At 43.8% G+C, this 17419-nt stretch overlaps 1 protein-coding gene across 3 annotated transcripts in view; it reads right to left on the bottom strand.

The window, feature by feature from the left end:
• The window catches only part of CACNA1E (calcium voltage-gated channel subunit alpha1 E), a 313512-nt gene that overhangs the window by 143652 nt on the left and 152441 nt on the right, over positions 1–17419 (bottom strand). For all 3 annotated transcript variants that reach the window (XM_039249319.1, XM_039249320.1, XM_039249321.1), the window contains exon 7: positions 1638–1741. In XM_039249319.1, coding sequence (XP_039105250.1) covers positions 1638–1741 — 104 coding nt within the window. The remainder of the gene's footprint in view (positions 1–1637; positions 1742–17419) is intronic.

Raw genomic sequence — 17419 nt, 5'->3', positions numbered from 1 at the left:
TATTTGTAAAAAAAAAAAAAAAAAAAAAAAAAAAAGATGGACAGTTTCCCCACAGAGGAATCCTACTAGCCCTTACCCTACCAGACTGCTCCACTTCTGAGAGTTAAGAGTAGACAGACGTGGGCTGGGAGCATGACATTCAGTTTGTGGACTTTCACTCCAACATATCAGCCCTACCCTCAGAAGCAACTGATGTTACCAGTGCACATTTTTGATTCAGGCTACAGAGACAGTAAGTCTTCTGACTTTGGCTGGGGTGGGGGTTGGACAGGGCAGATACTTGTGAGGACTGTTTGGGGATAGAGATCTAGGGTGTTAGACAGATGTCATCTAAGTGTTCCTTATGAGGATTTTTGACCAATCCTCTTGTTCTTAGTGCCATCCATATCTCATCTCTCAGACATATGTGGTGACTTGAATTCTTGGAGCCTTTCTAGGACTGTGGATGGTTCAGAAGGAAAATAATTTTGCCTTTTTATTAGCATTCTTCACCAAAGGCAGTTAAACCTCAGCTTTCCCACCACTAGATCAGTTACCATTTACTCTCTGCCTTCAAAAATTTTGCTGACCTGTCTCATCTGTTCTCATTTCCTCTCCTGTTCTGTCACTGTGCCCTTACAATTTTTTTCCTGTGTTAGTAGAGTTATAAGACATGATGAACTTCACTCAACCTGCTGTGTTCAATAGAAGCACCACTTTGTAATTTCCATTTGAAGAACTTATGCTACTCAGAGAAGATATTAATTTCAGTTGTGCTTGGAAAAATGTAAGACCCTCTAAAAATCAACCCCTGTTGTAGCTCTATTTTATACTTTACATTTCCCAAATGCTCTAGGTAAATCAGGCTCATTACAGTCCTTTCCTAGTGCAAGATGAGTCCCATTTCTTCTATTTTTTCCTATGGTGTGGTGCTCTCCTTCACAGAATGTTCACTCACATATATTCTACTTTATCCTATTACATATTGTGTCTCCCAAGCAAAATCTCAATCCTTCATGAAGCCATTCCTGGTAACTTCAGACTATATAATAGATTTGTTCCTTCCCCCAAATTACCTGTATCTTATATTAGTCAGTAAAAGAACTCCACTCCCTGTCTAAATGTTTGTGTCCTGTCCACAAAACATCACTTTCTTAAGGACAGGGACCATGCCTTAGACTTTGTATGCTCTTTCCTATGCTTACCATGACCTTAGACATTGAGTACTTGCTGACTGATGGACACTAATCAAAGCTACAAATATGGAATTTGATGTTAAATACATGATAGAATAAAACCTTTGAGGGTAAAGCCTCTACCTTAGTCAACCTTATATGCCTCACAACCAGCATGGTGTTGGTCAAAGAAGGTCTATGACTGCTGAGTGACTGAATAAAAGGATGTATATGAATAAATGAACTCACTAGATACCATGTTCAATGTTGTACCTGGTTTAAATATTTTTAACTCCTAAGAAAAATAAAGATGATTAAACAACATACACGACTGCATTTCCAGCATCTAGAATAGCACCTCACATGGGGGCTGCCCAGTTAGGTGTCTTCTAAAGGGAAGTTACATGAATGAATCGGCCAGTAGTCTGGAGCATTAGTTTACAGTTGCAATGAAGGAAGAAGAGAGAGGAGCAGCTGGCTTACCCGGAAAGCACTCCCAGAACTAGGTTGAGAACAAAGAAGGATCCAATGATGATGAGGGGGATGAAGTACAGCCAATTCCAGGTGGCTCCTAAGGCATCATTGGTCTGAAAGAAAGAACAACGGTTCCTTAATATTTTACGAAAACCATCTGCCAGAAGGCCTCTATTCCTGAAGCCTCAATACAGGGTGACAAACACAGGGCAATATAGTCAAATACCACCTGCTTCATTCCCAGTTTGGGGTTACTGTGGGTTAGCTCATATTCTCCCACGTATACAGTAAAGGACACTGCATCAGCCTCACACAACATTCTGAGAAGGAAGAGTCCAACAACCTCACTTAACAGCTGAGATAACTGAACCCAGGGAGGTCAAGTACTTGTCTAAGATCATACAAACAATGACTGTTTTTATAGTGTTTGGTGAAGGGTGTTCTAAGCTTTTGCAGTCTAAGTTGGACAAATTCTCAAAAAATCAGAGGCAAGCTGTGTCCATCAGTCTATTCCATGGACGCTGGCAAAGCCGTGACAGGATTGCTTGGGAAACAGTACTGTCATCCACATCCCGCTCAGCCCTTGACCCTCCACTCTTTCTTTCCAATAGTACAGAGCTGGCCCAGGCTTGGGTCCAGCAAGTTTCTGGACAGAACAAGGAATAAATCTAGATTTAAAGAGCAATCCTTTCACTCTCTCTCTAATCCTAACACACAGTGAAGTAAAAACTGCACAGAAATCCATATTCTGGACTCTTATACTACAAGTGAGATTCATGGCCTTTGAATACTTAGAGGTTGAGGGAGGATTACACCACATGGCTTAGCCAAAAGAAGCAACTCTTGGCAGGATGTCTTATTAGGACCTGGAAACCATTTGGGAGCATTCTGAAAAGTCTTCTCTAACACTTGAGCCTCTCAACTAAACTTCACCTTGACTCTTCCTCTCCATAATATCAACCCCAAATCTTTCTAAATAGTCTCCTTGAATTGCATTTTATATATACAGGGTTTTGAAATCCTCCTCCAACCCCACACCAGCCCCTCACACGCAAACTTTAATACTCATGTGAAACAGTTAAAAGGTATTTTATTCTCAATTCACTGGAGAAACAAGGCCAGTCAAATGCCATGCCTAATATTCACAGGCTACATTACTAAAATTAAGATCTGAACTCAGAATTTCTATGACAAAGTGCTTCTTGTCTGTGATTTACCATTTTCCTCCTCTCACTACTAAGCTTTACAAACATATTTTTGATTCATTGCCCTCATGCATCTGGTAGACTCCTAGGACATTCTATCTTTTATCTCAAATTATCTAATTTTCTTCTGCCTCCATTCAAATATGTCAGTCCACAGACTATAGGTTCCCACTGATCATGGAAGCTATCGCTGCACAGTAGAATTTTCCATTAAAAATAGCTTTGAAGACAACCTCTTTCACCAAACTTGTATCTTTTGTCTTGCCCCCACATTGTTCAGAGACAGATGATTGCAAATGAAGCAGAATGTAAGTTAACAAACACCCTCTGAACTGTATGGGACAAAGGTGGAAATCTGTCAATTTCAGTCTAAGTTCTAACTCTTCAGTTCAACCAGGTCTGATCAGTTAAATGCAAGCAGGGAAGATGTGGACCAGACCTCAAAGAAAATTGCTCCTGATTCTCAGGAAGAAGATGCAGGAGAACTAGATATTAAGGGCCACAAGGGATTTTAATGAACATAAAATTCACTATGTTCATTAATGTTTTTTCTGGGAGAGTTGAGATATGGTCCTTCCTGTGAGCTGAAGGATGGATGACATGATCCTTGTATAAATCGCTCTATCTTATTCATGATTACAAACGCAACATGTTGTACAGACGGGTTAGCTTGGATGGCTCACCAGTGGGGCACCAGAACAACATGTCCGATTTACTACATGGCTTAGCTGGAGTCCCCTGCACCCAGCATTCTTTGGCAGCAAGGACTCAGCTCCTAACACCCAGATCGGGGCTCAACATTAGTTGGTACCGGCCATGGCGATGATGAAATTGTGACTATTAAGGTATCTTTGACCCCAGAAGGGACTGAGCTACAGTTTGAGGATGGCTAGTGCAATTTCAATTGGGTGATGATTTTCCAGAGATGTTGTAGAGTGAAAAGCATTTCCCAAAAAGTGTTCTCGTTGCTAGTGGTCTGCGAGATGTTAATGTGTTCTGTGGAAAATGAGCTTCTGTGACCAAAGAGGCTTAGGAAACATAACTGATTATACTTTCCCCTTAGTCAGTGGGAAGACACATGAAAGGAACATTATTAAGTTTAATATCATTTCATATACTTCCTTGATAATGAAACCCCTTTTCTGGAAGAACATTTATTAACACTTGAGGAAATACAGCCTGTGAAATGCAGGGATAAAAGGACTCTTCTCATGAGCCCAAAGCCTAGAATGTACTTCCCAGTTCCTCCAGAAAAAACAATGACATGGACAGTGTCTCTTTAATCATGTGTAGTGGGAATGTTTTGGTTTGGGTTTAACCCACCATAAGGCAAGAATCTTATTTGTTTATTTCTATACCTAGCACCTAATGAAGTGTTTGGCACACGGAATGTTTGGCTCAACTAATCAATAAACAACTACAATTTGAATAAATAAGAGAATATTCATGTTTATGAGAGACTCTTGAATGCTGAGAACTGAGGACTGATGGGTGAGGGGGGGGAGGGGGGAGATGGGCATGGAGGAGGGCACTTGTGGGGATGAGCACTGGGTGTTATATGGAAACCAACTTGACAATAAACTATTTGTAAAAAAAAAACAAAAGAAAATGATTGAATAATAATAATAACAAATAAATAATAAAAAAGAGAATACTCATGTTTAAAATAAACCAAAAAGAAAAAAAGTTTCATTCTGATAGGCCCCTCTCAAGCTTTGTCTGAATTTCTTTTTAAGAAAAATTGTTCTCCATTATGGCATCGGGACCTGTCTGATGAGAAAAAGGGGAGGAAGGGGAAGAGAAAGACTTGGAGGACCAGGGCCAGCGGCACTAGGCCCCAAGGGGGTTGTTACAGATTACTGACAGCTTAAAAGTTTCTTCTGGAGAAAGCAGCTTGACAGCACCCCGAGATTATTCACAAACCTTTTAATAGACTTGCCGCACCCTCTCTACACCTTTCTCCTCTCCCTTGGGTTTCCTTTTGTCTCTTCCCCTCCCATCTTTCCCCACCAGGAGGCCTCACCCTCCTGTCACGTGTCTTTCAGTGGGTCAATGACAAATCCAGCAGGACAAGGGGACATAGCTCATCAGGGAAGCGGGCAAAGGACTTCACATTTCCCTCCTCCAAAACGACACAGTTCTTTCTGATGCTAATTAGAACTTCAATCTCCTTCTGATTCATCATTATAAAAACCTCAAAACTGTCCAGTGTAGGAGAGACAACTACTAAAGTGTCTTTTGAGGTTGAAAAAGAAGAAGGTAATCGACCACTCTCAAGTGAGATGTCCCGAAACCACGTGCAGTGGAAGTCAGGAACACCAAGGAGAAAGCTGCCGGTGTCACCTCAGAGCTCGAAGTGTGTTTTTCCTCAGGTGTCCGTGTGTCTGTGTCCCAGTAGGAGTGGGAAGAGAGGAAGGCTGCCTAAGTGATTAGTTCTCTCTCTCATCCTTTCTCCAGACCCCTCTGCTTCTGGGACTCTGAGAAGCTGCTTCCATGTGGGATCACCACACGCTACGTTCCTTGTTGACTCTTCCTTTAGGAACAGAGGACAGCCATGCTAAATGTTGTGAGCAAGATGCTGGCACAGGAGACCCACTGCCTTCTGAACATGTTCCACTGGATTCTGGCCCAAGAGTCTCCCAGCGGAACCTTCCCTGCCCGGACTGCGACTGTGGAGCAGCTAAGCAGAAACCAGGCTCCTCCCTGCAAAGAAGGCTGCACAAGGAGTGCCAGCTTCGCATTCCCCACCATTCACGGAACACCTACTGTTTGTCAGCCATTACAGAACAGTGTTCTTCTTTGGGGCAATGTCCTCTTGGTTAAGGCGCTGATTCTCCTCCCACTCAACCCAGCCAAGCCCCCAGACTGCAGGCTGGCTGCTGTCTTTCTCACCTGCTGCTTCCCCGAGTGACACACACATGTACACGTGCGCATGATGGGGGTAATGACAGACAGAGAAAGCAGTCGGGGGCGGCAGCCCACCTGCACAGGGAGTGCTCAGCGGGTACCAGTCCTGACACCGTGAAATGTGTTCCTTTGGGAACCTGCCTGATTGGGGGTGGTGAGTGCACCCACTCCCTGGGTAAACAGGCACACATGGCAATTATCACATTAATCTCTGGAGGACTGGGGGAAATGGTAGAAGGTGGGGTGGGAGGAGCAGGGTTGAAGAGAAAGCTGAGGATGGAGATAGCAAGATGAAGGGAGGAGGTCCCATGGTTCTCCTGGACTGAGGCTGTCTCTGCAGAGCCAAGTCCCCACCCTTGAACTCAGGTCTCTATCAGGGTTCCACGGGGCTCTGGAAAACATACTGAAGGGCCTCTTCTACGTACATGCTTTTCCTAGAGCAAGTCTCACCAAGGAGACTGAGTGAGCTGGGACTGGGGAAAGGGGGGATATGAATTGTAGGGTGATTTCAGGAAAAGAGACGGTCTCTGGGACACACCTGCTTCCTGGGTTGGAGACAGCATCTGTTGGCAAGCCTGGACTGGCATACAGCAGGGGTTCTCAGCCAGGGCACTGCTGGCATTTTGGGCTGGATAATTCTTTGTTGTAGGGTAATTCTGGGTAATTCTGTCCCATGTGGTACATTTGCAGGATCTCTGGCTTCTACCCACTAGATGCCAGTAGCACTACCCTACCTGTGACAACCAAAGGTGGTTCTTGAATTGTCAAATGTCCTGAGGAATAAAAACAGTTTCCCACTGAGAACAACAGGCTGAGGGGTTTTGTCCCAAGGAGAGATCTTTGGAATCACCAACTGATCTTAGGTCAAGACATGGCTGGAGCAGCCACTATAGGTGCCAAAAAGGCCAGACTGTTTATCTCAGCAAAAACATCTGTCCAAGGCCTCTGCTGACCACCCCAGGGAGAGAAAGTTCAGGAAGGGCAAGCGTGGGGATAAAAGGGACAGAAACCACAGGCCAGCTCCACCGGGTACCACCTTCCTCGAAGAGCAGTGCACCCAGCATCCCCCAGTGGATGGCCTTCCCTGGCCTCTGTTTAATTCCACCACCAGGTATGGCAGCTCCTCTTCCACCCCCAAGGGACTTGGGGTTCATGTTTTGGAGCTGGAATGCCATATTTTGTTCAATAAACTTGTGGACCATGTACTTTGTGACAGTCCCCTAGGTGTTGGGGATAAATGATGAGCAAAACATCAGGTCCTGGCTGTTGTGAAACACAGCATAACAAGGGACCTGCATTAAATAGATGAGAACACATGACCTTCAGCTGTTTGGTATAAAGCAGCCACACTGGGCAGGGATGCAAAGGGGCATCTGATCTGGTCCAGGTGGTCAGGAAAGGATTCAGTGAAGCTTTCAATGAGGCTTTTAGAGAAAAGAATCACATGATAGTCTAACACACAACCCCTCACTGAGACAGCAGAGGCCAGAAAGGCAGAGGAAGAGTTTATTATGGTAGGGAAACAAAGAGGAGGAAAAGGTGAAGATTAAGAAGTGCCAAGAAGGAGGGGGCACATATAAGAAAAAGGAGGGTAGGGACGCCCTCTTAGAATGAAGTCCTACCACCCTGTAATAGCAGCCCCCTTGCTCTTGTGTAGATATTATACTGAAACATCTATGCATCGTAAGAGCATCCATAACCCCTTGATGGATTTTTTCAAAGTGTACATAATTGCCTGACCAGCATCCAGATAACCCCAGTTATCTGTCATGACCTGTCCTAGACACCATCTCCCTTTCCTCAAATATAACATTAGCCTGACTTCTATTATCATCAGTTATGTCAGTCTAATTGGCAAGTCATATCTAGGCATTTCCTTGTATATGCTGAGCCATCCATAGTCCCTCTTTGCTCAGGACTTTAGCTTGCTCAGGAATTTACATTCAGAATAGCCCTCTCCCACCCTGCCTCCTACGCTGCTCCCTGCCTCGCTCTCACCAGCCTGGATGCCCTAACTTCTGTGCTGCTCTCATCAGGCACCCTTCACCTGCAGGCACACCCCTCCTCCAGCAGCCATAATGCTGGCTCACACCTGGACCCTTCTCAGAAGTCTGTCCCTGGTGGACAGAACGGCCTCACCTGGGAGTTTATACCTGCCCTTGGAGTAGGGTTGACCTATATCCAATGACTAACTGATGTAAGGGTATCAATGCCCCAGCCCCTCTTCTGCTGGATGGGACCAGCTCTCGGCTGCAATTCATACTCTGGGCCTGCCTGTGGGAGCAGGTTGAGGTTAAAACTTCCGAAACCACATCTATCTACTATTTTCCCCTCACCAATCCTAGTGCCCTCATATCCTTACTGCTTTCTCTGGAAAGCAGTCACTCAATAAATCATTGTCCCAAGAATCTGTCCCAGCACCTGTTTACAGGGAATCTGACTTAATACATTATATCCCTTTCTTATCAGATTTTTATGTTTATTTTTTATTTTTGAGACAGAGAGAGACAAAGCGTGAGCAGAGGAGGGGAAGAGACAGAGCGAGACACAGAGTCTGAGGCAGGCTCCAGGCCCTGAGCTGTCAGCACAGAGCCCTACACGGGGCTCGAACCCATGAACCGCGGGATCATGACCTGAGCCAAAGTCAGACGCTTAACCGACTGAGCCACCCAGGCGCCCCTTAACAGATTTTTTTTTTTAATGTTTATTTATTTCTAGGAGACAGAGAGAGAGAGACAGCGTGAGCAGGGGAGGGTCAGAGAGGGAGTCACAGACTGAAACAGGCTCCAGGCTCTGAGCTGGCAGTCAGCACAGAGCCCGACGCGGGGCTCGAACCCACGAACCGTGAGATCATGACCTAAGGGAAAGTCGGACGCTTAACCAACTAAGCCACCCAGGCACCCCTTAACAGATTTTTTTTTAACCTTTATTCATTTTTGAGACAGAAAGAGCATGAGCGGGGAGGGGCAGACACACACACACACACACACACACACACAGAATCTGATAGCAGGCTCCAGGCTTGAATCCACAGACTACAAGATCATGACTTGAGCCAAAGTCAGATGCTTAAACTTTTGAGCCACCCAGGCACCCCTCTCATCAAGGTTTTGACCAACTTTACAAAGAGGTAACACCCCACCTCTGAGTCAACATTTGGATGGTGTTTCTAAGGGAAAAGCATTTATACTCCTCTGACCATGCTCACATTTTAGGAAAAGGACACAACATGCCTACTCTACAACCACTGGACAATTAAAGGCATATGGTTTATCCAACCTGGTTCCCTACATACCAGGAATTCCAACCAGGCGTTGGAAGATTATGAGAACATGCTATCCAACCCATCATTTGGCGGGAGAGGAAACTGAGGCCCAAACTGATGTAAGGGTATCAATGGCCCAGCCATTGATACAAAGTGACCTGGAGTCACAATGTAGAGAACCACAGTTGGTCAACTGCTTTAGAACTCCTCACTCTCCATATCTCATTTAGTCCCAGGTCTCTTAAATGCAATCCTATCCATACTATTCCACCTTCTGGGAGAGAACAAAAAAATACATAGGAAAGGCAAAACTAGGATCCGGCAGTCAGAAAAGAAGAGCTGTCTTCCAGTCACCAGGCAAGAAATAAGGGTAGAGGAGCAGGTGGAAAGAGTGAGGACAGAGAGCTCCAAGTAAAACACAACCACCTGCTGCCACCCAGCAAGGAGGCCGAACCTGTCAGTCCTGAAGGCAAAGCATTTTATTATGTCTCAGATTCCTGAGCATATTTAATCAACATTGTAAGTCTCCTCATACAAACAAGCTCCAAAGGCAGCATCTGGCTGAGCCAGGGGCCTGTAACAAGTAATCAAGACTCAGCACACATTCTGGTTGTTCCAAGCCCCCGGACTTGATGGCCAGCAGCCACTTTGTTTCGCTTGCCTGGATTGTCAGTGACTGTCACTAGGACGCAGCAGTGCCTTAGTCCAATGCAAAAGCACCTTGAGGCATAACTTCCCATCGGATATTTCACCATGTGTTCCTCTCCTCTTGCCAGTCGGAAAACAGCAGAACCAGTTTGGCAAAGAAAGTCAGGAAAAAAACCAGCACTCCCTCACACATCCACAGGCAGCAGTATGATGCCAATGAGACCAGGGTCAGGAGCCACATACCAGGGAGCTCTTCTCAGCATCACGGGCAAGCAGTGCCCCATCCTGGGTACCGGTGGTGATCACCACTGGCACTGGGGAGACAAGCACTGATGTGTCAGTGAAAAAGCATCCATGCAACTGGGAGGAGGACTCAAGTAAACACCATCAAACTTAGAGCATAAGTGGTACCACATCAGACCAGTAAGACGGCCATGACCATGTGTGTCCATATAAGCAAGGGTCTTAAAACCTACATGGCCCAGGGCCTTGAAATCCTTAAAATCTCATTGGATAAATCCTAATAATTCTAATATCATGGTTATGTGACATTTATCCTGTCACCTCCCTTTTTGTGCTCTAGGCCAGAAGCCCAACATGGAGGAAGATCTTCTTGTATCGATGAAGCTGGGCTTGGGTTACATGGCTCAATATTCTCTTCTCTCTAGCTTTGTGTATATTTGCAAATTTCCATAATAAAATGTTTCCAATTTTCCTAAAATAAAATCGAACTTAAATAGTTCAGGGTCATACAAATTTTAACAGTAAGTTCTATTTTAATCAAAATAGTGAAAAATGTTAACAGTGATGATAATGGGGGTGGGAGTAGAAATGAGATAAAAATAAAATTTTTTATACTTTTTTCTATACTTTGAAACTTAACAGCAGTAACGTTTTGTCTTTTTAAATAATGAGAGAAAACAAATACTATTAGGAAAAAAAGAGGAAGAGGGAGAGAGAAAATGTGAGGAAAAGAGGGAGTGCGGCGAGGGGGGAGGTGCTCCCTGCAACCGCAGCCCCAGATACTAGGCAGGCAGACATTTTTGGAGTCATTGAAAAGCCAAGACAGAGGCAGTTGACCCTAGGCTAAGCCATCCATTCTGGGATGCTGCTTGGCTCCTGGAAAAGGTGAGTGTGTTGTTCTGAGAGCACCATATGCTGGCTGGCTAAAGTAGGTGACAGAAAGAGGAAATTAAAGAGAATGCATCCTATGATGATTAGCTAAAACCCATCACCCTTTCACGTTCTACAGGGCTTGCTGATGGGAGACTTGAGGTACTTTTGTTTCAAGAAAGTCAGGAAGCAGAAAGTGCTCAGAGAATGAGAGAAGAGTCTCAGAAGACTATTCCTTTGAGGCTCAAGGACAAAGGGTACATGAGGCTCGATAGAACCTCTACACTGGCGGGGCTTTGTGGAGGGTCCACTGTATTCCAGAAAGACTGTGCTGATGACACCAGGGCAACAAGTCTTCCACCAGTTCCTAGCTGGTTCTCTTCTCTGTCCTATGGTCCTCAGGGATCAATCCTTCTAGTTCCCGCCATTTATTGTATTTCCATTGGTTCCCTGTCCCCTCCAGCTAACTAATCACTGCCTTCCACTCAGTTTAAGTACTCAAATCTGTATCATCTTAGACATGACACAGATAGCACACACCCCTTATTTCACAGGTAAAGAACTGAAGATCAAAAGCTGGGTGAATGCTGAAAGATACTCCCCTACTTGGCTAAAGAACCGTGTGGGGGGGGGGCACCTGGGTGGTTCAGTCGGTTAAGGATCCTACTATTGATTTCAACTCAGGTCATGATCTCATGGTTTTGTGATATCGAGCCCTTAGGATTCTCTCTCCCTCTCCATCAGCCACTCTCTCACTCATGTTCTCTCTCTCTCTCTCTCTCTCTCTCTCTCTCTCTCACACACACACACACACACACAAAATATATTTAAAAAAAATAAGAACTGGGATGCAGGACTTCTGTCCTTCAGCCCACTCTGCACAGCACTTCTATACCATTTCGTTCAGTATTCAAACTATGTATCCATGGCCCTATTCATTCTGGCTAATTTTTATGTAATTTAACCTAGCCTCATGATCTCATTTGGAAGCTACACCAAGTTGAAGCCTTTTTTGATGCGGTCTCCCACTTTTTATGAACATTAAGAACATGGAGCTCAAACCTGTGAGTACTCTCATCTGATTTAGTGAAGAAAGGAGTGAGAACAGAAGTGTCATGGAAGGCTTCGTGGGGCTGTACCTTCACCTGGACTCAAAGAAGGAGGAGGATTTAGACAGGCCAATCATGGAGTAAGAGAATCTAAGGAGAAAGAAAGAGGTGGGACTGATGAGACCACAAAGAGTTGCTGTTGGCAATTGTTAGGACAGCAGGACGAGGAAGAGCAGGTCATGGAGGACTCTGAATGGTAGCATAAATGCTTAATTAGATCTGCTCACTCCCTACGAGCTCTATCTTCTTCCTCTCCTATCCCCTCCCTCTGCCACACCATGACTTTCCTCATACTGGAAAACACTGCTCAGCCTTTATAAGGCTTTCCTTAAGCACACCACTCTACTTCACTCTTGAGCTCCCCCAGCACTTAGGCACACCCCATACTAGGATATTCATTGAACACTTTTGAGTGTGTACTCGCGAAAGATGAATACGAATGGAAAACAGTTCTCAAGGGCTGTGGTATCTGTAGGAAGGCTAAGTCATGAGTATAATATCTACAATAGAAAAGAACATTAAGTGCTGCACTTGAGTTTTTATTTGCACTTATTTACAGACCGTCTTTATATATACATATATATTCTATCTTTTTCATATATTGGTCTTACCTTCCTATTAGAGTTAACTGTTTCTCAAAAACAGAATTGCAACTTTTATTTCTCTGTTCACTCTGCTAATGCCTCGAATATTAATCTTCAAACAAGAGATTCTCAATAATGTTGTTGACTAATAGGAGATTATAACACCCCTAGCATTCTTCTGCTTCACAAGCCTGTGAGAGTTTCATTCTCTGGAAATAAATACATCACCTGTAAAATGGCATCTCTGTTGACATACAGCAAGTACACTTAGCTAACAAATATTTAGCACAGCACATAAGAGCAGACACTCAAGGAAAAAAAGCTTCAAATAAGCATTTTGCTTGGCTTTCATTCTTCCCTCCACAATGGCTTCTGAGCAGGTGAATTAATTTATCCTTGAACATCCCTATCTTAATGAATGATCGTGTGTCAAACACTACGCAAGGCTGGTAAGCCCAGTTGGCTCCCTGAAGAGGCTACAGGCCAGGTTCGTGGCCACAGGAAGCACTGTTACTCCCTAGTAACAACACTGTGGAAGCAAGAAACCATGGCTTTTAAGAAACCGTGGATTCTCCATCTTCAGAATCCAAGACCTATCTCTGAAAACATGCTCAGTAAATTTGCATTTGTATGAATGATGGTAATGAAATACCCAGTCCAATGTGCCTATTTATCACCCAAAGTGCTGTCCTGAGAGTTCATGGTGAGGTTCTCCACTCTGGTCCTGCTGGATGAGAGTTTCTCAACGAACACCGGGTTACAGGTGTACCCAAGGTATTGCTCTACCCAACTGTCAGTGTCCCCAGGTTGGTCACCTCCACTTGTAAGCAGCCTTATCCATTTACCCCAGTGTTATACAAATATTATTTTCTATGTGTGCCATGATGTGAAAAAAAAATGGGAATAACTGTGCAAGATTACCATCTGTTAGGGACACTGAGGAGGGAATTCCTCACTTGAGTAGGTGCCTACATCAGACAACAGATGTGAGATCCCTTCCCACTCAGACCATATTCCTCACTTTGCTTCTCCTCTCTCTCATGGACTCTCATTCCTAGGTTCCAAGTCTACCACTCTCCCGAACCCTTCTCTTTTCTCATCTCTTGATTTTCTACTGCCTTCTTCACTCTGCTGCTAGACATTCTTCTTGTTCTTCCTCATTCCCCTAAGATACACAAAGTTCATTGCAATTGAGCATTTCCATTGTTTTGGGGCTGTAACAAGGTTGAAACAATACAGATAACGGAACAGGGATGTTCATTGTTTCCCCAATCTAAGAGTCACTGGAAAGAGTCATGTTTTCCTTTTTACCATTCTCTGCACAACTTTCTTTGCTGCTCAGTAAGGTGGAATGTACCATGATTAATGATGATAGGTGACTAATACAAGAATGTATATAAGCTACTAAATGACAGCTCCAACATGGGCCCAGTCAAACCTATTTCTAGAAGTATAAAGAGAACCTGATTAAAACATCTTTACCTAAATATTTTCCTGAGACTTATAGCCTAAGACTCCAGTGTAGCTTAGGAAGAAAAATAACCATGACTTCTGCTTGTTAAGTATCTACTCTATGCTAGACACTGAACCAGGTACATAATATGCATTAACTCTAATCTTCACAACTATGTACAAGAGAGGTGCAATTTTAAGTTTACATTTTAAAAACAAACAACAGCAACAAAATCCAAGCTCAGAAAGGCTTGGGACCTGCCCAAGGTCCCACAGCCAGTATACTGTAGAACCAATATCCAAACCCTTGTTTGGCCTCTTCTCAAGACATTACTCTGTGTTGCTTCTTGTATTATGGGTGGGAGATTAAAAATACCAATGTTATTCATATAAACCACATCTTCTTGATCCATTTGTCAGCTGATGGACACTTAGGCTCTTTCCATGTTTTGACTATTGTTGAGAGTGCTGCTATGAATGAAATCTGGCCATGTGTAGCAATGGATGGAACTTGAGGGTATTATGCTGAGTGAAATAAGTCAGACAGAGAAGGACAAATATCATATGTTTGCACGTATAGGAGGATTAGGAGGAACTTAACGGAGGACCATGGGTGAGAAGAAAGGGAAAAATAGTAGGGGAGAGGGAGGGAGGCAAACCATGAGAGACTCTTGAATGCTGAGAACAAACTGAGGACTGATGGGTGTGGAGGGGAGGGGGGAGATGGGCATGGAGGAGGGCACTTGTGGGGATGAGCACTGGGTGTTATATGGAAACCAACTTGACAATAAACTATTAAAAAAATTTTTTTAAATACCAATGTTGTTTTTATTTGGGACATACTTGAGAACAGAGTTATGAATGCAAGCATTTACAACAGCAATGTCAGCAGAGTAAATACTTTCCGACTAACCACATATGGTAATCCCATCCGATGTTGAATTGTTTCAACTCCTTTGATATGTACACCTTAACTCGGGATTATTTTGAGCCCTGGACATTTGATGAGGTAGGAAGACTGTCAGAGCTAGTTCCTTGGCTAGTAGGCCAAAAGCCACTCTGTTGCCAAGGTAACCCTGTAAAGTGGGACAAGTGATTCCCAGTCACAGTCAGCTTCAGTCTTCAGAGCAGGGGAAAGGTATTCTTTGTAACCAACATATCTCACTCCGTCTCTCCTGTGCTTAAAACCCTCGAATGGTACCCTTGCCAAATCTCCTCCCAAGACTGATTCCAGCCTCAACTCTCCAGTTCCCTCTGCAGCCAGTGCCTCACTCTAGACCAAGTCACATGATCACACCTGCTTATTGCAATGCCCTTATATTTCATGTTCTTTCATACCTCTGTGCTTTTGCTCATTGTGCAGTTGTCTGCACTGCTTGGAAAACCTCCACTTTTTCCACCTGGAAAGCCTCTACACATACCCTGGTCAAATGTTACCTATGCCGGGAAACCTTCCCAAAGTCATTCACCCTCATTACTCCCTGCACTTAATGCAGTCATACCACTTAACTTTGTACTATAAATTAGTACTTGCTTACGTGTATGTCATCTTCCTCTGTAAGACTTGATATCCCTTAAGAACAAGTAATAGGTTTTATTTGTTCACGAGTCTGCCCCAGAACCCAAATTAGCTCTCAGTAGGTGCTCGGCAAGTGCTTGTTGAATGAATAAATAAATAACTTAATAAGCTGAATGCATGACTCTGATTAAATCCAAGGGAAGCAGAAGGGAGAAAAGAAAGACAATGTGAGGAGGAAGAAAATTTCTCAAAGAGTTAATTAGATGCCTCGAAGTCTATTTCATTACTAAGAGGGCAGAGGTAGTAGATGATTTGAGGGGGTTGGTCAGGGATTATCACTTAATAAGCCCTTCCCAGGTATATCTTCCAGGAAGGACTTCATCTTCTAATCCTCTCTGGAAGAAGAAAGGCTGTATCACTCTTCTTTCTGATGAGCTCAGGAAAGGATTAAAACAAAACTGCTACGATTCTGCCTTCCCATCCAGCTACAGTTTCAGCTGGAAAGTTAGGTCTGAGGGAGACAGAAAATTCAGACATAACACTCAGCATCAATGTGGACTGCAGTCCCTGGAGGGTCCTAAAGATTAAGTGAATACTCCCTTGTTTTGGAGTATAAAACAGCATAAAAACAGAATGGAAAATCACATCCCTTGGGGTTGGGGAGGGTATCTAAGAGGGGAGAGGACTGTGCTTCAGGCGAAGCAATAGAAAACCTAGCCTCTTTGGAGGGCATTGCTAGGAAATACCCAGTTAATGCTGACAGCACCAGCCATAGGGCATTTGGGCATGAAGGTGATGGGGGAGAAAGCATCTCTCAGGGAAGGTGAACCTGGCTCTCTCAATGGCAAAGCTAAGTTTGAAATTCTATATCCCAGCCTGAGGATTCTTCCTTCTTAAGATCTGTTGGGTAGAGATGTTCTCTCAGCTAAGAATACTTTTAAGAATCAATCCTGACAATTACCCCTGGGGGGAAAAAAGCACAGTCAAAATCCTTGCCATCCTTCCTTCAAGGTTTTTATTTGTTTGTTTGTTTTACATTTATTTATTTTTCAGAGAGAGAGACATCACAAGTGGGGGAGGGGTAGAGAGAGAGGGAGACATAGAATCTGAAGCAGGCTCCAGGCACTGAGCTGTCAGCACAGAGCCCAACATGGGGCTTGAACTCACAAATGGCGAGATAATGACCTAAGCTGAAGTCTGATGCTTAACCTACAGTGTCACCCAGGTGCCCCTCTTAAAGGCCTTTCTTATGCCCCATCTGGATAAAGTGACCCCCTGGCTGCCTGTAGGGGTAGGGCACCAGGGGCTTTTCAGGCTTGTTCTGAGAGCCTCCAATCCCCACGTTCAGACCTGGACCCAAACAGTTCTCTTGGCTAAATCTTGGTGATTTATTTAGGCTGGAGGGTACAAACTACTTTAAGCAAACTGTTTGATATTCAGCATGAGGTTACAAAATATTGATAGTAAGAGGCAACATTTTATTGGAGCAATTACTATGTTCATTTTGCCCATATTGGCACCTATAATCTTCTCATGATCTTTTGAAGCAGATCCTAGTTCTATAGCATTTTTCTCTGATGAGAAAACTGAGGCACAGAGTGGTTGCGTGACCTGTCTGAAGTTGCACAGCGAGTAAGTGACCAGGTTACAGCTAGAAATCTGACCCCAGCAGTTTTAATCAAGATATTCTGTAGTTGGTACAGTAACTGAAACATAGCAAATGCTCCACAAACACTGATGTTAATGTTATTTAAATAGGTTAAGCTTGGATCCCCCTAATCCTTGAAAAGGAGGGAAAGAAAAAAGAATCAATCACTTTATATGAATGAATCCATTTATATTCATCTCATTTAAATATTTTACTTGCCTTGTACAAGGAGATTAGTGCCTACTTATAAACCTTTTTCATTATTTGCAGGTTATTATAGTATTTATCACACCATATAATAATTATTTACTTGTCTTCCCCTGTACAAATTTGTGAACTCT

The sequence above is a fragment of the Hyaena hyaena genome, unplaced genomic scaffold (genome assembly GCF_003009895.1).
Source record: "Hyaena hyaena isolate Hyena2069 unplaced genomic scaffold, ASM300989v1 scaffold_337, whole genome shotgun sequence".
Classification (NCBI taxonomy): Eukaryota; Metazoa; Chordata; class Mammalia; order Carnivora; family Hyaenidae; genus Hyaena; species Hyaena hyaena.
Note: the sequence above shows the minus strand (reverse complement) of the source record. Positions and strands in the feature narration are given on the sequence as shown.